Source organism: Carassius auratus, chromosome 40 (genome assembly GCF_003368295.1).
Source record: "Carassius auratus strain Wakin chromosome 40, ASM336829v1, whole genome shotgun sequence".
In the NCBI taxonomy this organism is placed as follows: domain Eukaryota; kingdom Metazoa; phylum Chordata; class Actinopteri; order Cypriniformes; family Cyprinidae; genus Carassius; species Carassius auratus.
In genome coordinates, this window is record NC_039282.1 from 972,141 (window position 1) to 996,928 (window position 24,788).

At 38.2% G+C, this 24,788-nt stretch overlaps 1 protein-coding gene across 3 annotated transcripts in view; it reads right to left on the reverse strand.

Annotated features, from left to right (window-relative positions):
• LOC113058188 (dedicator of cytokinesis protein 10-like) overlaps nucleotides 1-24,788 on the reverse strand; it is a 97,170-nt gene that overhangs the window by 15,887 nt on the left and 56,495 nt on the right. For all 3 annotated transcript variants that reach the window (XM_026225860.1, XM_026225859.1, XM_026225862.1), the window contains exons 2-39: nucleotides 23,852-23,971; nucleotides 21,074-21,163; nucleotides 19,839-19,921; nucleotides 19,283-19,355; nucleotides 19,031-19,162; nucleotides 17,845-17,979; nucleotides 17,563-17,749; nucleotides 16,602-16,687; nucleotides 15,575-15,658; nucleotides 15,327-15,470; nucleotides 14,260-14,505; nucleotides 14,043-14,165; nucleotides 13,038-13,120; nucleotides 12,817-12,939; nucleotides 12,660-12,739; nucleotides 12,377-12,564; nucleotides 11,853-11,918; nucleotides 11,670-11,762; nucleotides 11,462-11,585; nucleotides 11,237-11,358; nucleotides 10,296-10,379; nucleotides 10,115-10,207; nucleotides 9,180-9,298; nucleotides 9,024-9,093; nucleotides 8,816-8,929; nucleotides 8,659-8,730; nucleotides 7,934-8,080; nucleotides 7,612-7,695; nucleotides 6,361-6,457; nucleotides 6,218-6,250; nucleotides 4,729-4,907; nucleotides 4,530-4,646; nucleotides 3,134-3,251; nucleotides 2,915-3,024; nucleotides 2,649-2,763; nucleotides 2,478-2,544; nucleotides 2,321-2,368; nucleotides 1,100-1,201 (exon numbers count right to left, since the gene is read on the reverse strand). In XM_026225860.1, the coding sequence (XP_026081645.1) occupies nucleotides 1,100-1,201; nucleotides 2,321-2,368; nucleotides 2,478-2,544; nucleotides 2,649-2,763; nucleotides 2,915-3,024; nucleotides 3,134-3,251; nucleotides 4,530-4,646; nucleotides 4,729-4,907; nucleotides 6,218-6,250; nucleotides 6,361-6,457; nucleotides 7,612-7,695; nucleotides 7,934-8,080; nucleotides 8,659-8,730; nucleotides 8,816-8,929; nucleotides 9,024-9,093; nucleotides 9,180-9,298; nucleotides 10,115-10,207; nucleotides 10,296-10,379; nucleotides 11,237-11,358; nucleotides 11,462-11,585; nucleotides 11,670-11,762; nucleotides 11,853-11,918; nucleotides 12,377-12,564; nucleotides 12,660-12,739; nucleotides 12,817-12,939; nucleotides 13,038-13,120; nucleotides 14,043-14,165; nucleotides 14,260-14,505; nucleotides 15,327-15,470; nucleotides 15,575-15,658; nucleotides 16,602-16,687; nucleotides 17,563-17,749; nucleotides 17,845-17,979; nucleotides 19,031-19,162; nucleotides 19,283-19,355; nucleotides 19,839-19,921; nucleotides 21,074-21,163; nucleotides 23,852-23,971 (4,151 nt within the window). The remainder of the gene's footprint in view (nucleotides 1-1,099; nucleotides 1,202-2,320; nucleotides 2,369-2,477; nucleotides 2,545-2,648; nucleotides 2,764-2,914; nucleotides 3,025-3,133; nucleotides 3,252-4,529; nucleotides 4,647-4,728; nucleotides 4,908-6,217; nucleotides 6,251-6,360; nucleotides 6,458-7,611; nucleotides 7,696-7,933; nucleotides 8,081-8,658; nucleotides 8,731-8,815; nucleotides 8,930-9,023; nucleotides 9,094-9,179; nucleotides 9,299-10,114; nucleotides 10,208-10,295; nucleotides 10,380-11,236; nucleotides 11,359-11,461; nucleotides 11,586-11,669; nucleotides 11,763-11,852; nucleotides 11,919-12,376; nucleotides 12,565-12,659; nucleotides 12,740-12,816; nucleotides 12,940-13,037; nucleotides 13,121-14,042; nucleotides 14,166-14,259; nucleotides 14,506-15,326; nucleotides 15,471-15,574; nucleotides 15,659-16,601; nucleotides 16,688-17,562; nucleotides 17,750-17,844; nucleotides 17,980-19,030; nucleotides 19,163-19,282; nucleotides 19,356-19,838; nucleotides 19,922-21,073; nucleotides 21,164-23,851; nucleotides 23,972-24,788) is intronic.

The window sequence follows — 24,788 nt, forward strand, 5'->3', positions numbered from 1 at the left end:
TTGTATCAGCATCTTGATATATCACACCTGTGAGGTGGATGGATTATCTCGTGAAAGAGAAGTGCTTACTAACACAGATTTAGACAGATTTGTGAACAATATTTGAGAGACATGTGCCTTGTGTACATAGAACAAGTCTTATATCTTTGAGTTCTGCTCATGAAAAATGGGGGCAAAAACAAAAGTGTTGCGTTTATAATTTTGTTCAGTGTATATTGGAAAACAAGACAAAATATTGAGGAAGATTTATTTTGCTTTTGCAGTGCATGGGACATTTAATAGTTTTTGACTTTGAATTTAAGACCTTCTCCTTTGATTTAAGACCTTTTAAGGCATTAAATTGTGAATGAGTGAAATAAGACTTTTAAAGACCTTTTGAAGAGCTGCACAAAGCCTGTAGGTGAATGAGACAGGCTTAATGGATACAGACATAAATGGTTCCCACACTGTGGATGTAACATGATGAACTATGATTTTTCCACAGGACAAACCCACTTTATACATAGTGTCTTTCAGTACAATGTGCTAATATTTAAATGAATCACTTGATACAATGCACTCACTGTGTACATACACATTTTTACATTTTAAAATACCGGCATGCAATTAATTTCTGTAGTTGTTACACTATTGTTACACTGTTACACTTGTAAACCTAACTAGACCATTAAACCTGTCTCTAAATTTGATAGCAGCAAAAGTGTCCAGCAATACAGCGTAAACACAATATGTACACTGTACCAGACAATTCATGTGTTAAAGACACCTGATATAAACTGGGACAAATGCTTTTGTGAGTGTGTGAGTGTGTTTTAGAACATTATAAACGTTAAAATCACTTAGCTAAGAAATGCATTTATTGCAATAATTAATTATAGGCATTACACATTTTGTGTTACACTCTTAGAAATAAAGTTTCCAAAAGGGGGTTTTGGCAGACACAGAACAACCATTTGGGATTCCTGTGAACATTATAATACCATTTTCCAATATAAAGACCCTTTTGGGCAATGCAAAGCTTCCACTGATTGACTGAAGCTTTATTTTTAGGAGTGCAAGTCATTTTCTGGAGCTCTGTGTAGACCTGTTAGGTGTTTACCATTGGGGTAGGAGCCCTGAAGACTGGCCGGACACGTTAGACCCCTTCAGGGTGCCATTGTTCTGTGTGGCCTGAGCCAGCTTAACAGCGGCCGCTAGCTTCCTGCGCACACAACGAGCCAATTACAGCAGGGTTAACGCCAACCTTCGTCCTCACAGCCATTACAGACAGGAAAGTGAAAGCCAAGCTTCTAGGGGAGCGTTTCAGAGCAGGATATGTGATACTAAATGTCAAATGCTAGATGCTGGTGGTGTCATCTTTAGAGATTGTTATGTATGGAAGTCAGACAGAGGAAAGCATGAAAGTGGGAACAGAGAGCGTAATGAGGGAGAGATGTAAGATTAAACACGTGTCAATACAAAGACAACACACGGTGTGGGAATAAAACAGGAGTTCATTTATGACACTACAAGCTGCTAGTTAGTCATATGCTACTGCAATCATTTTATAGTATACTACTAGCACTCTATAGTACTCCAGATTTAGTTTCATCTGATTTCAGTAAACAAGGCTTTGTAATGTGTATCCCATGTGAATCAGTGGGTTTTAGCTGATCTCAGATCAGTTGTATAAATCTAAAGATGCTTTTGATCCTAAATTTGTACAGTATAATTCAAATGAGCAATAGTAGTTAACAGTCTCTTATTAGCCAAGCCCTCCATAAAACAGACAAACAAGCCCTGCAACTTCAACTACAGTAGCACATATCATACAGAAACTTCATTTCTAATGGTATTTGATGATTTGTTAATTGCATTTCATAGACTTCGCTTTCAATAAAGCATTTGCAATTGGTTTGTAAAAGATGTTTTTATGCATGTTTTTGTTGCATTTGCACATCCATGTGGCATTTTGAGCGCTTCAGAACAGGGAATCATTCTACAAAGCCATTGGTTCAATTGAAATAGTTTGTTTCTGCCATCAGTACTGTGAATCAAGCCAGCTGAATCCATTTTACTTCAGTCACATTACAGGATTAATAACATCTCACACTGCATTTTTATATTTCTGCTGTATTTCTTGATATTAGCTTTCAGAATAATTCAGTGAAAATATGGGCATGTTTGTGTATTCTCTAACATTCCTTCTCTCTCTCCCTCTTTTGAACACATATACAATCTGGGACAGAAAGAAGAGAAAAGAATAGAAATGATGACCCTTACATTCATCCAGACGTACTGGAGCACAGATAAAACACAGCTAACTGAGAGGAGATCTTACCTGGCAATGTGACGCTTTCCAAGGAACCGGAAGTGTTGGAGACAGAGTCTGTTCAAAAGAGAAACACGCCAAATAATGAAAAAAACACAAGGATTTGATTCCTTTTCTTTCTCTTTTATTCCTCCATTTATTGGTCTTTATGAAAAGAGTCACTCACTCCAGGATGTTGAAGAAATCGTTGATCTCCTGGTGAATGGCTCGATGCCAGTATGAAACCAGCACCTCTGCAACACGGAGAGCAACCGTATATGAACAGTTACAGGCCATATGACATTTGAATATGTGCAATAACCATTTTATTTTAAGGTTCGGTGATTTAAAGTCTCACCATCTGAAATGGTCTTCATGATGTGAAGGAAACATATGAGCAGACTTCTGGTCTCCGCTTGATCCAGTTTATCAAAGCGTGCACCAAACCCAATGAGAGACTGCGGCCTGGCAAACTGAGTACATTTATCGCAATTATTCTCTTGATATATGAGAAAAAATATGCATTCATTCTGTTTGTCTGTTTTTCTTTTGTCCTGAGTTTCTCGTTTTGTTCACGTGTTATTATGTTGGCTCTGTCTGTCAGTCAGAAATTCATGTGCTTACCTTTTCACATGCATCCGTCTTCTCACCGTTGCTGGGGTTCGACTCGATGCTGATGAGAGAGCCTCTGGAGTCTGCATTGTTAGCTGTTGATACGGCCAATGACGAAAAGGCTGGGGGAAAAGCAAACCAATATAAAAGCAGCTGTTGTGATATATTCTAAATGTTCTGAAAGCATGATATAGATTTGTGTGAGGAATAGACCCACCAACACCTCTATACCTGCAATGGAGTTGAGCACTTCCTTGGAGAAGGATGCATCCATTGAGCTCCCATGGTGTACAACATGGGTCACCTGACCTGCTACACCTACTCCGACACTGAGATCATCTCTGGAACCCTGTGGAGGAAATCGTATTACTTATTGTTTGGAATGGGAGAGAATTTAAAAATAATGGTGAAGTGTTTTTTTTTTTTTTTTTTTTTTTATTGGGGTTGAGAAATATGTATATTTATGGATAAATATTGGATATGGATATATGTGCATTTTTTTGCCCCAAAATAGCTTTAATGAACAAGGTTTATAAAGTATCTTATTTGGTCACAGTTTGAAATGTATTCCTGCTTCTTTCCTCACTTCACTGTTATCCAGCACAGCCGGTGGAAGGAGTCGCCACCAATGCACTGCTCACCCCACAACACAGAATGAAGCTCAACTCAAATAGTCTATGAGACCCAGTGGTCCTAGTTTGGAAAAAAGTACTCTTTATGGGGGTTTTGTGTGGAATTCCATTGCTTTAATGAGGTAACCAATGATGACCCCTGGACCAAACTGCTGCCTCTTGATGGTTAAGGTCCCATGGCTTCCAAATAATGCCTTCACCATCTGCCAGGGGCTCTGACAGTGACCTTTGGTCTGCTGGTTAATGTAATGGACTTTAAAGTGTCTCTGATCGTCTTCTACCAGGCCATATGTCATTCTAGACAGCACCTTCATCCAAAGAAGTTCAGGAAACAATGTTCCTTGGCCATATGTCTGGGACAGATGGCGTAGCAACTGACCCTGAGATGAATGCAACAATGAAGAGGTGACGTGCAACGCACCATTTCTGAAGTACACAGCTTCAGGGTTTGACCTCATATTACATGCATTTTATATGGGACTTTGCTTCTCTCACTAGTGATCTTCATCACACTGGAACTCCCTGTCCTCCAATGAGTGTGAACAGGGTTTGGGTTAGCAGTAATTCAAGCACTATCTACCCTTCCTTCAGCTCTTAAACCCCTTCCTTTAATAGTTAAGAAGGAAGCTGGCTCAAGTTAAAAAATATATTATTCTTAAAAGTAATGCTGGTGGTTTCAGGTTGGGGGTACATGGGGTGGTCTGGATGATATTAAAATAAATGTTGCTCCAGTTTGCTTTGCATTCATTGTGGAAGGTCTTTACATTGCTCTCAGGAATACTTTATTCAAACTGAACAATTGCTGAATTGTGCGGTCAAATATATTTACAGTCTAAATTAAAATGAATAATAAATAATACTCAAGTATAGCAATCCAGTACTTTACATCCCTGCTGCAACTTCAGATCTTGTTCAACTGATGTGAGCTCTTGACAATAATATAAGAGCAATGCTGTTTCACTTCATTTGATAAACGACACCCTGAGCATGTTCACCTGGTCACTGGCCGTCAGGCAGATTGGAAACAGATCTCGGAGGAAAAAGCGAGGCATGTTGTCAAGGATCAGACCATAAAGAGGCAGGTACAGAGAGGCTATCCGTGCCTGTTTCTCCTAAACACACACAAAGTAAAATCATAAATGGTGCACAACAAGTATATTTTTAAGTTTAATTGCAATCATTGTCAAAATTCACCTTTACTGTATAACGAGAGTCCAATGAATGTTTGGCCATGAGGTTCTTCAGGCAGGCCAGGGCGAGGTGTCTCAGGTCCTGCTCGTCTTGCAAAGCGAGCCCAAGCTCTTTCAACAGCAGTCCTGTCAGAAAATGCTTCCTGCAGAACTCCTCCGTCAAACTATACTCTGGAATGTCCACTGAGAGGTAAGAGAGAGAGAGAAACCGCACAACTGTTATGACTGTCCGCTTCTTGATACTCAAGTTGATAAAACGTAAATGAGTATTTTGGGGAACTTCTCCTTTTACTTCTTTAAAATTTAAAGCATATCTTAATTTGTAATTCACCAAAGGTATGGCATGGAGCATAAGTTACTATGGTGATGGACACTGGTTAAATCCTGCTTTAAAACTCAGGGTTGGTGCAAACCAATGGATGGGCGAGACTAGTGGACTAAACCAAACAGCTGCTGATATTCAACTTTGGAAATATTAGCCGACTAGGTGAAATGTAGTAATTTTAATGTTACATTTAAAAAAATAGATACTTAATTTCCTTTCACCTCAGACCTTGCGTGAATGTGTTTTCTTCACTGCGAGCTCAAAGAAATGTCAGCTTGGGAGACGAGTGGAGTGTGTGAGCGTATGATTTACTGTGGGAAACTATAAATTAAAGGGAACTGACTTTTTGAAATTCTTTCATGTTATCACTGTATAATGCCTAATAAAATAGTGTTTGATTACAGCAGTATTTCTGCTTGTCCAAAAGCACCACCTACTGACTCAGATTTTTGCACATTTTAACCATTTGAAGGTAAACAAGATCAATTCAGAAAATAAGGTATCTAGAATTATTTGACATTTTGATCCATAATTCAGATATTTCAAATGAATCACATTTAACAACTTCTTGACTGTATTCTGAGGGTTTCTTATTTTTTATACTAGTTGACTACAAAATGTCCATGTAAATGGCAGTGAAATTAGTCATAGCACACATCCCTAGTCCAAACTAATTTAAAAATGACCTAAACTGGCCTTGTGGTACAGGGAACAGGTGGTGTGGAGACAGCATCATGCAAAAGCAACCACATTTTCAGCAACCAATAGCCTACCATTCTAGAAATGCACTTTTCAAAGTGTGACAATGTATTTATTTTGTGAGAGAACATTTTTGATAATGGGGGTTCATTGATATAAAATAAATTTTTGACTTGTCTGGTAATCTCATCATGGCAGTACAGTGGCTACGGACACGACTGGATTATGACTGTACTATAAAGGATTATTTCACCCAAAATTTTTAATGTTAAACTGCAGAGAGGATATAAAGTTAGTCTTAAATTAATCCATTCAACTCCAGTGGTTTAAACCAAGTCCAAGCAATTACTTATAAGGTATGCAAAATACTGGCATTGACCCATTTGATATCCACTGACACAGCTTTGAGGAACTGGTCAAACTTTTACAAACAAGTAAGAAAACTTCAATGAAAACATTTAATAGTTACCCTGAGCACTTTGGGTTTCTGGTGATGCCATGTCTGACAGAGAGAGAAATGAGACAGAGATAATATCAGTGATGCTAATGGGACGTAAGCATGAAGTTTTGTGCATGAGACGCACAGAGGTGGAGGTGGAGGTGCTCTCTGACCTGTGATTCGTGCAGACGGGATGGGAAGACTCAGAGGAACATAGTGCTCATAGTTACACACTTCCCTTATGAACTCAAACTTTAGCCCACACAGCATCTGGAAAAGTAACATTTGCACCCAAAACACGTTATAGACACACAACGCGGTTCTTTAGTGATCATCTTTGCGACAGAGAGCTTCATTAACAGAGACAGCCAAGGAATTAAACAGCCAGACAAAAACACACAGAAATGATACATAAATACATGTCAGTCAGTGCATAGCAAAAGTTCTTCATAACTAGGATCTTTTAATGTGTGTGTCCTTGTTTTAACGCGGAAGCTGTAATTACACTAGACTTTGAGCAAGCACAATATCTTCTTACACTAGAACAAACACTCACACAGCTTTCACACACCTGTAGATTTAAGAGATAGTTCACCCAAACATGAACATTTGCTGTTAATTTACTCTGCTTTACTGCCAGTTTATTTAAAAATAAAAAAAGAAGCTTATCAGGCAACGCAAAATTAATAGCCGTGCCTCCTGGCGATATATATTGCGGTCTTATGAAGAGAAACAATCAGTCTGTGCAAGAAACTGTTACAAAGTATTTACAACCCAGAGCCTCAGGCGAGTGATTTCCAGTTTGTGAATAAATCATTCTTTGAACAGATTCTTTTTAGTGAACTGGATGATCCAGTACACCAAATCGGACTGAATCGTCTGACGCATATGGCACACAAAAGTGGAAACCCTTCAGGAGTGTCGAAGTCGCCATCGGATTGGTTGAAATCTACAGGTTTCCTGCAAGACGTGTGTGTCGCGTTCTTTAAAGTTCTGCCTGGAAACAAAGATAGCGTGCTGCCAAACCCCCTCAGGGAAGAAGAAAGCTGCCGTGTTCACAACTGTGACAACGAGTGCTTATCAGGATCAACTAAACGCTGGATTTTCAAAAGTATGTGAAAAATGTAAAGTTCACGGCATATAATCTTCAAAATACGTCCAATGTTTACACACTGATCTTTTATTGTGGTGACATTTCCACTTCCTGAAACGTGATGATGAACGAAGCGAACTGTGATTGGTTGTTTGATATGTCGGTCAAACGCTTGCCTGAATTCCAGACCTTCAGTCTGAAGTCTAGCTACGCGAGACTACTACATTCAAGACTTCTTCATGAATTTGTGTTTCTAGTGTTCAGCGTTCATTTGAATAGAAGTCAAAGCACAAAGTCTAGTGTGATTACAGAAGTGAGGACATTCAGGTACCTTATTGTCACCGGCTGTGATCATGTTTATGTAGTTGCTGATGAGTTTAAAGGTGAAACCTCTGTCCATGAATGTGAAGCACCGCTGAGGAGGGGAAATACATAAAGTATATTTCAATTCAAATTGATTGCAGCAACATGTTTTTATGAAAAGGGAGACTGTCTATTCAGATCCATAGGCTGCCCAATTTACTGTACAAAATAAATTAACTTTGTAATTTATGTAGTTTAAAATGATCCTTCATCTAATTTATTGATTTACTTCATTTGAATCGTTGTTGTACACATTTAAAAGTGAAATGTCCCTAATGATTGTTCCTGACCTTCACAAAGGCTGCTATGGCCATATTAGCGCTGCGTGTCTCCTCTGCCATCTCTTTACTCTTCCAGTAGATGTGATCGGACATCGTCATGATCAGGGTCTCCAATCGACTCTGGAAAGTTGCAGGAAACCGCTGCGGTCGAGGAAGCTGAGCAAACACATTATTTATACATTACTTATTGAACACAAGCTCCAAGCACTCAAGAAGCTTAAGACATTTGCTTACTGAAACAAATCTTATTTATTCAGCTTTGTTGGTTTTATGAAGAAAATGCTGAAGGTAGATCACAGCTGCATATCACATATTACAAGTATAATTTCACATTTATGTCAAAAGTTTAAGTGAAATCAAACCAAGAGTTCTGAATATGGTCACACTTTAGTTTGCGGACCAGTTCTCACTATTTACCTCAAATTTTGCCTCATTAAACTACTACTTAGCTGCTTTTTAATAGTTAATAAGGCAGTTGTTAAGTTTAGGTATTGGGTAGGATTAAGGGATCATACAGAATAAGACATTTATATATGCTTTATACGTGCTAATAAACAGCCAATATGCTAGTAATATGCATGCTAATAAGCAACTAGTTAATAGTGAGAGTTGGTCTTCAAACTATAGCATCACACTGATTATAAGTCATTATTTTAGGTTTACTGGCTACTGTTAAAATATAATAGGAGTAGATGTATTAAGCCTGAGATCATGTCTTTTGGCTCAAAAACTACCTTTAGCTTATCTGAGTCCAGCAGATGCTGCGCCATCGACTTCACTATGATCTCCAGAAAGAACCAGGAGAACTGCAGGGGAACAAACAGACATCAGTCGACGGGCTTAAAAACGGTCCGTCACTTCTGTGAGAGAGAGACGCTCGTGTGAGCTCACCTTGAGGATATTGCGTATGACCGACTGGTCGCTGCTCGTCAGGTCAGAGGTCATGCCCTTGGCCAGCTCTTCGTGAACGGTTCTGAAGCCACACGCTTCAGTCTTAAAGACAAACTGGTAAAACAAAAGAGAAACACAAATGTGTCCCATGTTCTCGTTCACACACATAATGAATGACATGTTTCTGCAACAACAAGATGTCATGTACCTTTATGTAAGAGTGCAAACAGTGGCCCAGGTTCTCCTCATGGCACTTAACTAAGATGTGGACCAGGACCCTGATGAAAAAGAGGTTGATATAAGAATCAAATCTGAAAGCGGTGTTGGTTGACTGCATTCAGAAGAGCGAGCGATGGGTCTGTACCTGGTGGTGCTGGCCGTCACTTCATCACTGTCGTTTTGGGTGAGCACCTTGAAGAGCTGGTTGAGGATAACAGGAAGGAAGCGAATTATGACATGTATCTTCTCCATACTCAGAAGACCCTGAAAGAGAAAAAAACAAACATTGAGTTGAAATATAACGAACGGAATATTCACCTGGAATTGTTACATTTTCACAGACATTAATTTGAAACTTTGAATTTTATATTTAAATTTGATTAAATACAGTGTCTTCTAAATTGGATTAAACGTGTTTAGAACACAGTTTACCGTTTGCATGATAGAAATGAATTGATATTCCTTCATCAATAATGAAAGATAAAATATTAGTGGAAACCTAAATATATATATCTGCTCTGAAATCTATCTGTTCATCATAGGCTGAAGTGAATGGCTCTGGTCGAATACATACATGGGATAATCATTCTTAGATTGACAAATATTATTATATTAGAGTGTACAGTGCACTGTAATGCAGTTATATGTACGAATATATATATATACATTCCTTCTGTAGTATGTATTTTGATGCTTATTCATGCAGCAATGGTTACTAATATGAAAACTATTATTAAGTATTGCTGTATGAATAAGCAAATACATTATTCTGATGCAGGTCTAATTTAAAAATATCTATCCCTCACAGAAAGCAGACGAAACAGAGAGAAAGACACACAAACCGCATAAAATCACAAAACACAACCTATCTATGTAATTTTAAAGAAGAAAGCCTAAATTTAAGCAAATAGCATGTGAATAGTTTGGTCCTTGTTTGTGATTTGTGGATGTTGATCTTAAGTAAAACATCTTTTGCAAACAGCTACATGTCTGTGTCTACACAATAATTGGAATATGTGTTGAACAGGTTGTATGTATAGGTATGATTCATCCCCTGGTTATGGCCCTGGATGCACTCACTTTAAGGCAGTTGAGGAAGTTTGAGGTAGGAGCTTGAGAGAGGTCTGCCTCTCGTTTTTGGCACTGCTGGAAGAAGCGGTTTAGATGGGGGTCCTGCAAAAACATCCACAGGAATTATGAGATCACAAAATATGAGCAAGATCATGGCACATTTTCATCTGAGACTGTGGCTCTTTTCAACCTGAGTATAAACTGTAGAGAGCACCAAAGTGGACACTTTGAAGATGGGCTTCCCCCCGTCGACCCACTTCACATCCGAGCCATTCTGCACAGAAACACAGGGGAAAAAAATAAACAAAATATATAAATCAGAATTGGTTGTCTTTAGGACTTTCCATATACTGTAAATGCTTTAGAAATACATTTCTATGAATAAAATCTCAACATGTATTGGCAGGTTTCAGGTTGGATATGCATGCACATGTACTGTAAATCCAAACATATATTACACATACATATACATACATATTTAAATGGGTATGTCATATTATTATATGAAATTATTCCAATTTCTGTTTAAATTTCATACCTATGTTTTTACTTCATATGAGGGTAACACTTTAGAATAAGGTTCATTAGTTAACAAAAAATTAAGCATGAACATTACCTCTACAGCATTTATTGATCTTAGTTAATGTCAATTTCAGCATTCACTAATGCATTATTAAAATCACAAGGTGTGATTGTTAAGATTAGATCATTGATCATTAACTAATATTAACAAAGATTTATAAATACTTTGAAAAATGTATTGTACACTGTATGCTAATGTTATTTTATACATTAACTAGTTTTACCCATGTAGCAATATATTTCATTTATGGAAGAGTAATATATGTGCATATATCGCATTTGTGTATAGGGTTAAAAACAAATATAACTGTTGCATTCCCATTTGCTCCAATAGAGAAAGAAAAAATCCATAACTTTCCAAAACAATATCAAGAGTTTGATCACAGTGGCCAGAAGAGAGAAAGATGTCGAATTCCCAATCACTAGTTTATGTGAACTATAAAGCTGCCTCCATCCTGGCTTTACATCATCATCATCATACTTATATCTGTATTTATTTTTCTTTTTCTAAACTGTCTGTTTATTTGATTTTCAGGTTTCTGTGCTCACTTTGGTGGATGAAGGCTCTTTAATGTGTAGATATCCACCAGGCAAAGTGCACGAGACTGGAATACTGAAATCCTGAGAGGAAACACGTCCATCCTTCAGAAGAGGCAGCCATGCATAGCCCACTGTAACACACACACACACACACACACACACACTGTCAAAGAAGGACAGCACTCCAACACACACAGCACAGGAGAACAGGGCTGGATGTTCATGAACAGATACCTTGAGTCTCCAGAGCTTCTTTCTTCTTAGAGCCGGTCTTGGCATTGATGTCACAGGTCACATGATAGAAGGAGAAGAGTATGTGGTGTTTCTCATGAAGATGTGTGGGCAGCTCAATCTTCACCTGATCAAGCACATCACAACAAACATTAAAGTAGCCACAACCTTCATCTGAATGGAACCTCAGAACAGAGCTGCTAAAGCAAACCTCATCGTAGAAGTCTGGGTTCTGTGAGTGATGCAGAACGGTGGAACAGGAAGTCGTGCTGAACACCGGACCTCCTGGCTTTCCGTAGATGCACTGCAGAAATGGATTTAAAGCATTGGTTTTCACAAGTCAAATTCTAAAGCAGACATTGATGCAAACTGATGGAAATGTGTGTTATGAGACCTTAAGTGGCTTGGCATGTTCTTCATCAGAGCTCCTGAACTCCACGTAAACGGCAATGTTTCGAGCCTAAAACAAGAACAGACACAGCATGACTGTACACGGCATGCTAAAGAACGAAGAAAACGAAATTAGATCATATTATAAATTAAAGAGGTGTTTGTTAATAGAAGCAGCAGTACTACAATGGCTCATACTTAGCGTTTTTTTCTTTCACAACAATTTTTGCACTTCTTCAGAAAACTTTCAACACAGCATGATGCATTAACTTTTAAACTCTTAAAAACTGTCACAAGTAACTCTACTTTTAATGTGTGCCTTGTAAGTACTAATAAACAGCCAATATGCTAGTAATATGCATGCTATAGCAGCTAGTTAATAGTGAGAGTTGGTCCCTAAACTCAAAATCTTAATCAGTCTTGTATGTAGAGTTTGGACAGCGTTTGGTCTGATATGGTTTACAGTCATTCACATTTCACTGTATTGGTGACTCTAAAGTGACTTCAGTGTGTATGTGTCTTCCTCACCTTCGTGAAGCTCTTCTGGCTGTCATACTTGAGGTGTTTGGGGTAGATGTAGATGTGATTCTTGTAGACTCTGTAAGGCTGAGCAAACTTGGAGGAGTCCTGCAGGAACTCGTCCACCTCCACCGTCGGCGCGTGAAGAGCGCAGTCCTCGAACGGCTTTAGAGCCACATACGAGGACGTCACACAGTCTGGGGAACATGTGAAAGCACGCAGGTGAGTGTGACATATAACATTCAGGAGCTAAACTGCATTTGAGGATGCTTGAGGTATCAGTTGGACGTACTGGGACATTCCATGGGAACACAGTCCACGTTTACTTCAAGGTTTCCAGGGATGATCTGGAGTTTACTGGCCTTCTCGGCCCTGTTAAAAACACTTGGTTTAACTGAGGTGATTTATGATGACGTGTGATTTACTGAGCGTGACTGCAGAGTGTGTACCTCCTGTACTCTGTGATGAGCTTGATGAGGTCTTCTGTGGATATCCTGTTGCTCTCCTGTTTGAAGAGCGGAGAGAAGCGACTTTCCCTGTCTAATGTGCCCTGGTTGTCCTTAAATACTGACCTGGAACATACAGACGGAAGAACGGTTGTGACAGAATCTTCTAATAGTGCGTGTCAGGAAGAGCTGAAGTAGCAGGGAATGGACTGGGATTGACTTACCTTACAGACCACGCAAAAGGCATTCGGTACTTTCCAAGTTTGCTACAGAATTGCTTATTGGTTTTCAACATCCTTTGGACAGTCTGGAGCAAGAAGAGAAATGGGATTTCAGTGTATTTGAGGGAACAAAATCAATGAGGAAATCTCCAACTTAGATCATACAGTATTTGTGCTTACATCAATATTCTGTGTATTATCCTTTTGTCAGATACAGTATAAAAATGTCTAAATGGCATTACTTTAGTGATACTTAGAGACAACCAAGGGACATTTGCAAACAAATGCCCCACAAAGCAAGGTCCATAAAGACATTTATTTTCACCCAAGGTATAATATTATTTGAACATCTACTTTGAATATTCTAAAAAAATTAAAATTGAATAATTAGAAGATTATTTAAATGTTACAAACACATTTCTTACAAAGTTCTAAGAACTTTTATTTTTATATTTTAGGAATGTCCAGATTTCTTGTTGTGATTAGAAAGGCATTTAAAGTTTACTAAAACATTGTTCTGCTTATACTATTTGGACCCAAAATATAACATTATTTAATGTTTTCTCTCAACATAAAGAACATTCATCAAGTACAAAAATCATCATAAGGACGTTGATCTCAGAATGGTTTCTTGTTTATAACGGAATTGATAGAGTAAAAATAACATTCAAAGAATGTTGTTCTAAGAATGTTATGAACACATATATGAAGTATTAATACAGTGATAAGAATGATTTGTCCTAACATTTCTATAAAGTTAGTGAGAATGTCCCATGATAGCTGCAACAGCTGAACTTGCGATGTCAACTCCATATTAATGTCTATTTTATGTGTTTAGAATGCAATGTCATTAAAGTTTCTGTTGGTGTCGAGCATGTAGTCAGGTGTCCATATAGTTTTGTCATATGAATAAATGTGTATATATACACACATTACATTACCTTCATGCATTTATCAGATGTATTTATTCAAAGTGACTTGCAGCAGAAAATCATTTAATGTAAATACCTTGCTGGAATCTGTGTTTTTAATGTAGGGCTCTGTCCCGCTGGAGACATTTCCCATCAGCACTTTCTCCACCCGTGCCACCATCACGATGTCTGTGTGCGGGTTTGTGACGGAAAAAATGGCCTGCAGGAATGATCAGCCATGTAGAGCACATAAACACACAGTGACACTGGATGAGGAATCCCATCTGCACATTGAAGGGCTCCTGCGCTGTTACCTGTTTGGTGAAGTGCAGCCAGGTCTCCAGCTCTGGGCTCAGCTGGCAGTCCTCGCTCTTCTTCTCTACAGACGAGCTGAGGCCGTTTCCCAGCGGAGCATCATCCGAGCCTTGTTCTCCTGCACTAGCAGAGCCACCGAGCATCTGCCGCACAATCTCCTGGTTTAGGTCCACGTGGAAGTCAGCGGAAACCTTCCTGCCCTCACGGATGTCCAGCAGAGACACCGACACGAAGAAGGGCTCGATCTGAAGAGAGACAGCTGCGCTTCAGCGTACATATATGCAGAGTAATAAATTATACACTACATATGGCGGAGGCTATGTTTGTACAACATACATGTCTCCAAATTTTATAAAGCCATTTGCAGAATTGACAGAAATTTTGGTTTTTAGTACTGACCTATAGAAGCTATGTAAGATCTATATATATCTATATATATCTATATATCTATATATATATATATATATATATATATATATATATATATATATATATATATATATATATATATATTTATTTATTTTTTTTAATCAGAGCATTGCACTGCAATAACTATTTTGTCTCAATTTGTTTTTGTCTTTTCCGTTACAAATGTCTGAAGATTCTTAAATTATCATACTTTTACATAAGAAAGCACAATGATTTGTTTATTAAAGTGAAGTTAATCCTTAAAAAAGAAGAAGAATTAAAAAAATCTGTACTTGTGGAAAGAAAAAAAAATTCTTACCCCATGGACAGTTTTTTTTCTTGTTTTAAGCATAAACTCTCTTATAGTATACAGTTTTCACAGCGTAAGTCTTAATATCGTTTGCTTCTCAAGTAAATGCATCATGATTTAAGAATGTTTAAATATTTAATGTTGAAAACAGAAGAAAAAACAATGCAAAATCAAATAAAAAAAAGAATACCAATTAAGAAAAAATATTAAATATTAAATCTTAAATATTAAAAACAAATGCAATTTTAATGATCGGTCTTCTTTTGAATGAATTCTGCAAGGTGATCTGTATGTGCTCCTCGTTCTGTATGTGCATCTTCTGTTGTGATAGAGGACATGAGATCGTACATTGGTCACAGGCTCGGTGTCGGCCTCGTTGATGCAGCCCTGCAGTGTGAGGTTGAGCGAGCGGCAGGAGATCATCAGTCTCTTCCCGAGCTTCTCTTCGAACGGCTGGACAGAAGCAGACTCCACCCTGGGGCTCCTCGACACCTTCAACACAAAGCATCCTTTCCTCACACACCAAAAGAACAAGCACAATGAAGCGTCCCCCCAACAATGCAATCGATTCTCACACGGCTGGCAGAGAGACGTACGGGAATATCAGGATCCAGACAGAACAGGTTGAGTCGTTCCTCTCGTCTGGCAGCTCTCGCTGATTCCTCTGTCTCAGAAATATACTGAAACATCACAACATCAGTGTTATGAGCAGTGCTCTAATGACACACCATCAAACACAGGTTTATGTCTGGAAATGATTGACTTGAGCAGTTTTTAAGATTCTAAATAGTAAAAGAGTGAATCACTCATTGAAAGGATCACAAACTGCAGCTTTTATTTTATATAAGTTTTCCTTACCCATATTGCAAAATAACTTAATAAATATAAATAAATATTTATATTTATTAATTTTTTTGGCCAAAATGTATTTGAGATATATGCTAAATATATGTCGCAAACAGTGAAGCCCATTGAAATATATTTTTTGATGCAGGAAAAATATATTTAGCTTCAGCCTACAAAAAAAAAAAAAAAATAATATATATATATATATATATATATATATATATATATATATATATATATATATATATATATATATATATATATATTTCTACATTTATTTCAGGGGCAAGAAAATATATTTCAGTAGCCTATAATTAAGCCAAGATCAAAAGTAGTTTAATAATGATTAATCTTATCAAATATATGAATGCATTTTCCTGGACTGAAATATATTAAGGTCACAATATATTTTTGAATGATTTTAAAAATATATTAATACATTTAAAACATTTTTCAGAAATGTAAAAAAAAAAGTGAAAAAAAAAAAAAGTATATTGCTAGCAATATATTGGATTTTTTTTTGCTGTATGGGTAAGGTGCACTTTTACACCTAAAACCATCAAATTCAAAAAGAAAAGTCAGTTTTCCCCCAATTTTAGCCCTCTAATTTAAACACCCTGTTTATATAAGACTTTAACTTCAATGCTTACATCCTGAATGATTGAGTTTCTGAGTTTCAACTGAGTTTCATGAATCAAGAGCCATTTCCCCTTTTCAGAAAAGGGATGTAGTGATGGTGTGTCTAGAATGAAACACAACAGAAGTACAGAGCATTACCTTGGCCAGCTCAGGGTGGAGGACGTTTTCTGTTGTTTCCTCATTTCTTTGAACAGGGACATGATTTGATGGCAACTCAGTGATCTCTACAACAACAACAAAGAAACACTTTAGCTAAAAATACAGTAAACATGTGCACAATACAAACATGCAGTGACCTTCACATGCCACTAATAGTGAAGTGGACTCTGGTCACACTTCATAGGCACCAGCTAAGAAGTTTAACCTTAACAGCATGAGAACGATCCAAAAGGAAATCAGGTTACACTTCGATAGTCCACTTTAGACATTCTACTAACTAGAAGTAACTCTGTAACTACATGTCAACTTATACTCATTAATTTACAACTGCATGTCTACTAACTCTCAGAGTATAGAGAATACATTGACAAAGAAAGTGTTAGCAGACAGTCTACTATTACTCTACTAACTGCTAGTTGACATGTAGCTGCAAAGTTACTTCCTGTTGGTAGAATGCTAGCGGAAATCAGTATCAGTTTAGCTTACTTTATTTCTCCTCGTAGGGAAAGTGAGTTTGCAACATGTTCACAGACATTTGAAATCACAAAAGTCTTATTTTTTGCATTTTCATATGAGTTTTTAAAGTAACTTTTCATTGAGTAATACAGTATCAATCTCTAAAATATGCTGCGTCTGTCTCTTTGTGAGAGAGCACATGACAAAGGGAAGCGTATATCTCAGAAGCCTTATAGGCCTTGTTGAATATAGATCTAAATTTGCTTTCCAAAATGTTTGCACTACAGATGGAGAAAACAACAAAGACTGTGCAGAAATGATTATTGCACTGATCCTGCAATGCACTGTTTATGCCGCTAGGTTTCATAAGACCTTCACTCAGATCAGGGTGACAATACAATGATCTGACTGATTTAAGATTACACAGGGAATAATGTTCAGCATCCCTTCGGTACTTCAGCGCTTCGTTCTTTCGTTCACCCACCGTGTCTGCCTTCGCTCAGGTCCGTGCTCTTGCGATCCAGAGCCGGGCCGTCTGCAGGGCTGATCTGCAGGATGCGTGTGAGAGAGTTGATCCAGTCATCCATGTCTTGCTCGTTCTCAGCAGCCAGGACGAAATACGTCACTTCGTTCATTTTCAACTCAAAGGCATGTTTCCTCAGCCGGTTATTCTGTGTGAACCCAGAAACCAGAATAAATGTCAGCCATTGGTCATCTCACTGCTAATGTTTGCTGAACCACTTTAAAAACATATCTATTTAGTGACCTGAACCACCCCGGTGCACGAGTCCAGAAATATACAGCCTTTGGGTTCCTTTGATATTTTCTCATCTTTATAGAAGTTCATGATGTAGGAGTTGTCAGTTAGCTGAGTCAACTGAAAATATCTGCGCTTGAACGACTGGGAAAACACAAGAAACAGGCAATCAGGAAGATTTTTCACTCATATTATTCTGCTTATAATGTAGAATTTGTAATGAAAACAAAAACTGACTAAATGAAGTAGATGAATTTAAGAAAATAGATAAGTTTACCATTCTACAAAACACAGTCTGACAGAATGAAAGCATCAGTGCAGTCATGTAAATACTGAGGTCAACCGAGATCAGGATGAGTTTGTTTCTTTTGTTTCAGGTTTGGAGAAATGTAGCATTGCATCAGTGTCTCATCAATGGATGCTATACAGGAAATGGGTGCCGTCAGAATGAGAGTCTAACAGCTGATAAAAACATCACAATAATCCACAGCACTCCAGTCCATCAGTTAATGTCTTGTGATGAGAACAGCTGAAAACTAATCCATCATTAAGATGATTTTAATTTCAAACCATTGCTTTCAGCTAAAAAAACATGTCGATAATCTGTAATAGTGTAGTGAAAAAGTGCATCTCCTGTTGTCTCTCACATCACATATCTGCTTAGAGCTGTTTAAACAGTCTTTGATCTGTGCAGATTTCTCTCCTGATTCAGACCAGATTACTTTTTCATTTTTCACTTATTTTAGCCAGAAGCAAAGGTTTAAAGTTAAAATCATCTTAATGCTGGATTTGTTTCAGGTTTTGTCTTCTCAGGTGATTAACTGATGGACTGGAGTGCTGTGGATAATTGTGATGTTTTTATCAGCTGTTTGGACTCTCATTCTGACGGCACCCATTCACTGATGAGACACTGATGCAATGCTACATTTCTACAAACCTGATGAAGAATCACACTCATCCTGATCTTGGATGAAATGAGGGTGAGCACATTTTCAGCAAATTTTCATTTTTGAGTGAACTTTTCTTTTAAGTGATTTATGTTTATTCCTCTGTCATACACATAAAATGATCACACAAGTGTTAGCACACTGTATGTAAAATGTGCAGAAACGTTTAATCGTGGCCACACTGGCTGCTGTCAGATGCAGATGTTAGTGATGGTGTGGGACAGACTGCTGCTGACGTGCGCTCTCACCCGGACCGTGATACTGTTGTTGACTGTGCTGTTAAAGTTTCCTTTATAGAGCCAGCCGGACTTAAAAACCCCGATTCCCCCTGCACCTCCACTGCCTGCTCCTCCTTTAGACGAGGACAGAGAAGTCGTGTCCTACACAATACAGAAATGTAGCTCATAAAGCTAGGTTGAGTTGGGAATATAACACACTTTACTCCCACATTCACATAACGTCCAACATGTTTATGGCATTATTCTGTAAGTTCAGCTGACCTCATCTTTGTCCACATCTTCATGGTCGAGCTCAAAGGAGTGAGAGGGCAGCTTCTCTGATTTACACAGCTTCCTGTCGGAGAAGAAGAATTACAGAGTCCTGCCATCAGCTCTGATAGAGAAAACACCTTCACGTCCACACGTATAGAGTCGAGCTGAATGAATCAGGTAAAATCTTTTATTTCATCTATGACTCAAATAGTCTCATATTATGAGTGAAATGTGCTCTGTTATTTTAAGTTGATTCTCAGAAGTCTGTGATTTTGAGTAACGTCTGTTTGTGTTTGACTTTGAGTTTTTCTGCACAATTACAAGACTGGACACAGTGAGACGCTCAAGTAAGAAACAACAGAAGGACATCACAAAGGATCAGAGACAAAGAGACAAACTATCTAAAAATCACCATTGGCTGGCGTCTCGTTCAATCATGCAAGCTCATAAAACAATGAAGAGGCCAAATTTTTTGTATTAATTAATTAGATTTTTTTCCCCCATTAAAATCCTCATATGTAAAATCCTTTTTTTGTCATTGACACAGAAGAGAATGGAGTTGTACCTGGGCAGCGTGCGGTAGTCCCCTGCATACTCCTCATATTTATACTGGATCACATGCAGCTGGGAGTTATAATACTGACAGGCCTGCAGAGAAGAAGAAAGTTTATCCGACGATAAGAGCTACATGACTAAAACATCCTCTCTGATCCAAAAGACCCAACAGTGTTACGTGCAGGTAAACACTTTCTCAAACAGCAAATAGATCCTCCCATCTGACACATGAACAAGTCCATCATTTTAATGTTTAATATATCTGCAAGCAGTGTTTGTGTAAACCATGGACAAAAACACATCACACAAATGCACCTCAGACTGCGTTATTTTTCTACTCTACACAGTTTTAGTACTGCATCAAGTTCTTTATAAACAAGCAGTTCAGAAGCTCAAACGCGTGTGAAAGTTTTGGTGGGTCAATAAATGGACATAAATCATTAGATAATACTAAAAATGAACACAAGTATAAGTAAGGGATCTGAATGAGGGTTCATTTCTGGCTGAGGTTTCTCTTTAACAAAACCAAGTACTGTGTTATGGGTCCGAACATTTATGGTAATGCAATATTTCACTTTAACTACTTTCCAAAGTTATAATAAATCGTTTTTGTTGTTGTTGTTGTTGTTGTTGTTGCTTTTTCATCACTAGTGTGAACCGAACATGAAAGCAGTTTATGCTGGTAATGACACAGTAATAACTAGGTCACCTTATAACCTCAGTCTTGTGGGCTACGTGTAAACATCGGTCAGGTGAAATAGCTTATTCAGGGCAGGGCTAAAAAAACATGGTCAGACTCTGAAACGGAATAAGTGTTATTTTAATGTTGTAACATTTGGATTAGTTTCTGGTTTCTGGTTTCCCACAATCATGGACAACCTAGAAATATCAAGGGAGTTTGCTGATTTGCATCAGTAAGAGTAAGTTAGCATGTGAAGGTTGAGTTAGCGCTCTGGTGACATGAATGTGAAGCCGAACATCTCCCATGACCTGCACGCTCTCCAGATTTAACTAGTACTGAGCCACTTTGGGGTGTTTTGGAGGATTGGGTCAGAAAAGGTTTCCTCCACCAGCATCATGTTCTGCAAGAGGACTGATGTCCGAGGAGGCCCTACAGCATACTGATAAACAACTGTATCCTGTTATCTCAGTGAATTCTCAGTAAGCAGCACACGTAAGGCACAGCTGGCCTCCGAACGTCATCTTCTGTTTTACACGAAACAAAGCCACGCATGCAGCACTCACCTGTCTGACCAGCAGACATTGAGCGTGTGTTTCGGCTCCCTCGGGGACGGTGGACTTCAGCGTTCTCCGCTCCACAGGAACAGTGGACACCTGGAGGCACACAAACACACAGTCTCAGTGAAGTGAAACAAACGTACTGTTTGACGGAAGCCATGATTCTGACTTAAACAGTCAACACAGCTAGATTTGTGCTTATTACTCTGATTTCTCACGTGAACAGCTTAACCTGCGTTCTGTTGGTCTACTGAAGTGCAGACGTGAGGTATGTGACAGCAAAGCATCCTTATACAGCAGATTATTTGCGGGTTGAAAAGAGGAAATATAACTTTTTCTTGACCCAAGAAACGCATGCAACTGAAGGAGAAGTGGATCAGCTGTAGAAATGTCAGAATGAATCTGTGCAAGTTTCCCGCTGGCATTTTGGAATACTTTTAATGCTTTGTTGCTTTTTCTTCATATGAGAGCATGATGTGAACTCAAATAACATCCAATAGTCCAGTAACGTCTTCATCTGAAGATCATGTCCATGGAGAGTGACATACAGTAAGCTCCTGGGAGCAATCCATTACTGATGTATTTTCACCTATAGACATTATGCATCATTTTCACACACACAAGTAAAAATTAAATGAACAAAAGATACGGTAACACTTTAAGTATAGGGAACATTTCTCACTATGAACTAGTTGCTTATTAGCATGCCTTTTATTAGCTTATAAATCACATATTCTGCATGAGCATAACCTATACAACCCAATACCTAAACTTTACAACTTCCTTACTAACTATTAATAAGCAGCAAAGAAGGAGGAGTTGATTGAGTTAATGGTTTGTTAATAGCAATTGGACTTCAAGAGAAAGTGTGAGCAAAGCTACTTTAGAACATGTCAGAACTTATGGCAAATAAAAATATGCAGAATCGTTACTCCGTTTGAGCTTTACTTAACTTAAGAAGTATTCAGATGGAGGAAACTTCACAAACTATTTTTTTATTCTAGAGTAAAGTCCCTTCTGATGCCAGAACAATTGAATCTCTCAAATGACATGCTCTTCAGATGATTACACCATTGCTCGACTCAGTTTGTTCTTCACAGAGGAGAGCTTTAAAAATAATGATGCTTTCCAGGAGTAATATTAAACAAATCCATTGGGCAACGCAGTGTTCAAATTTCACTTCATTTCACCTTTGTCAGGATTTACTAAAGAAAAATTAGCGATGAAAGGCATAGACATACTTATTTTTGCAACACACATTGCATGCTGTGTGGATTTAGGAGTTTTCCTTTCAGACAGCTTTCATAAGAGGAGAGTATTTCAAGAATCGTGTATGGTGATTTACCAAGCATTCGCACCATTACTTAGAGCCCCCAAAAGCATGTTTTAACCCATTTTGCGGCAGTGTTGCCAGCAGATTACACGCATCTGACTAACGTCTCTGCACTAATTTGCTCTGCTCTTGGCAGATTGCGTTGGTCATCATGGAACTGATCTGCATCTGTGTTCTTTCATTTGCACATTGTCAGTAAAACACCCACAGATGTTTCCTTCCATCTGCACTTTTATGTGATTGCGATCTCATTATAATTTGTTCCCACTTGGCAAGCATTTCACACCTCTCTCTAGTATGAGACATTATATTCATTATTCTCTGGTTTTTATTCATCCATTATTCTCCTTAATTCTGGCTTTTCTTACCAGATTTACAGTGAGGCTCATGTAATCAGAGATGCTCTTATTATGTAGAGATACAGACTTCAGTGAATCTGGAGAAAGTGTAATGACCAACTAGTGCCCAAACTGCTCCTTTTCTATCAATACGGATGTTTACCCTCCATTTTTTATTTTGTGTAATTTGTTTTACAATGTTTTATTGTTACAGTAGAGCAAATAAAGTTTGCTCTAGTTTTTATTGTTACAATTAGGCACATAAAGCCTAAATAAAGTCGAAGTCGAGGAAAGCAACTGCACAATATGGCAATACTGCTCATCTCAAATAAAGTGTTAAACTCAATAATATCTGTCTCAAAACCGGAAGATCTAGCTTCCCCAACCACACAAGCTTTTATTTAGAAAAAATGACACTTTCCACACTATGACTTTTCTTAGTTACCACATCCGTCAGTCTCCAAAAATATAATACATGGTGTAATATCCAGAGCCAAATCTACTCCAAACACCTCCACCATCCACCAGTAGAGGTCTCAGACACCTGCATACATGGATTCCTGATATCACTGCATCTGGAATTCATTAGCCTAGCGTGTGTGTGTGTGTGTGTGTATTCACTATGCCCAATGCTGTCGGCTTCTCTGGAGTACTCAGCTTGATAGCTGTTTTGGATTTGTTGGCCAGCATGGCTGCCTTTCTAGTTTTAATCTCTCCTTTTTTCATCATGAACACAGACATCATAGCCAACACTAAGTGTTATATGTTTGTGCGCTCACTCAATAAAGACACGCAAGCTGTGTTTATATTTGTGCCGTGTTAAGCCCAGATCTATGTGTGAAAGAGGATGTGGTCGGAAAGGCCTCTGCTCTTGTCAGTGCTGCGTACAAGGAGAAGCTTCAACACATTCGCAAGCATGCACACAGTCATTCAACACCTACTTCATGACTTTTTAGAAATTGCCACACCTCTCAGAAAAGACACTTTATAGAGCATTTTTTTTTTTTTAGTTTGACAACACACATCATCATGGGGCGCACACGTATGAACACGCCAGATAAACAGATACACATAAGCTAAAACTCACACACAGAGAGAGAGCGAAGCACTCACAGTGAAGTCGAGGTCGGGGAAAAGCAGGAGATCTTGAAGAGGATCTTCTCTGAACTCAGGTTCAAGCTCTGAAATCACAGCCTCATAGTCCAGAGGGTCGATCACTTTGGGCTTCTCCTGCTGTGAGACACAAAGAAAACCATATCAATCCAACAACATCAGACTCTACAAGCAGTAGCACTTTTCACAAAGACAGTGAACTCATATAAAACCATCAGACTTTCAGTTTTACTGCATGTTAAAACTGCTTAAATATATCATTGTGTGCTCTTGCATCATCTTTGATGATAGAGGGTAATTTGTAAGGTAACTGGCAACACATTATTGAAACCAATGACCAAAAGTAATGAAATAAATAAATAAAAAATACAGATGAAAAATATATTTAGAAAGAGGGGGGGGGGGGGTCTCCAACTACAGCACGGTTACACTTCACAAATCTTTGGATGGTGAAGTTTTAAGAGGATTCAAATCCACTTTAGTGTAGAACAGGGTTCCTTAAATCTTGCCCTGGAGGTCCAATGCGCTTCAGAGTTTAGCTCCAACCCTGATCAAACTCTTACCTGTGATTCTCTAATGATCCTGAAGACACTGATTAGCTTGTTTAGCTTGCTCAGGTGTGTTTGATTGGGGTTAGAGCTAAACTCTGCAGGAAAGTGGATCTCGTGGGTCAGATTTGAGGATAAAGCTACAAGCATGGAAAACATCCTTCACATTCGGTGGATTTCTCAGCCGAATCAGACCATTTCTAAGTGTTTAGATCCAACTCTGCAACTTCTCCAATAGACTGAATTATAAGGACTTCCAAGATTTCTCGGATATCAGAAAAAAAAAAAAAAACTGTAAACAGATGAACCTTTGTGCAAATAAATTGGACTGTAAGGTTTTGTGTGTTTCATAAAGGGTATTCATATTGCACACAGATGACATTCATGCT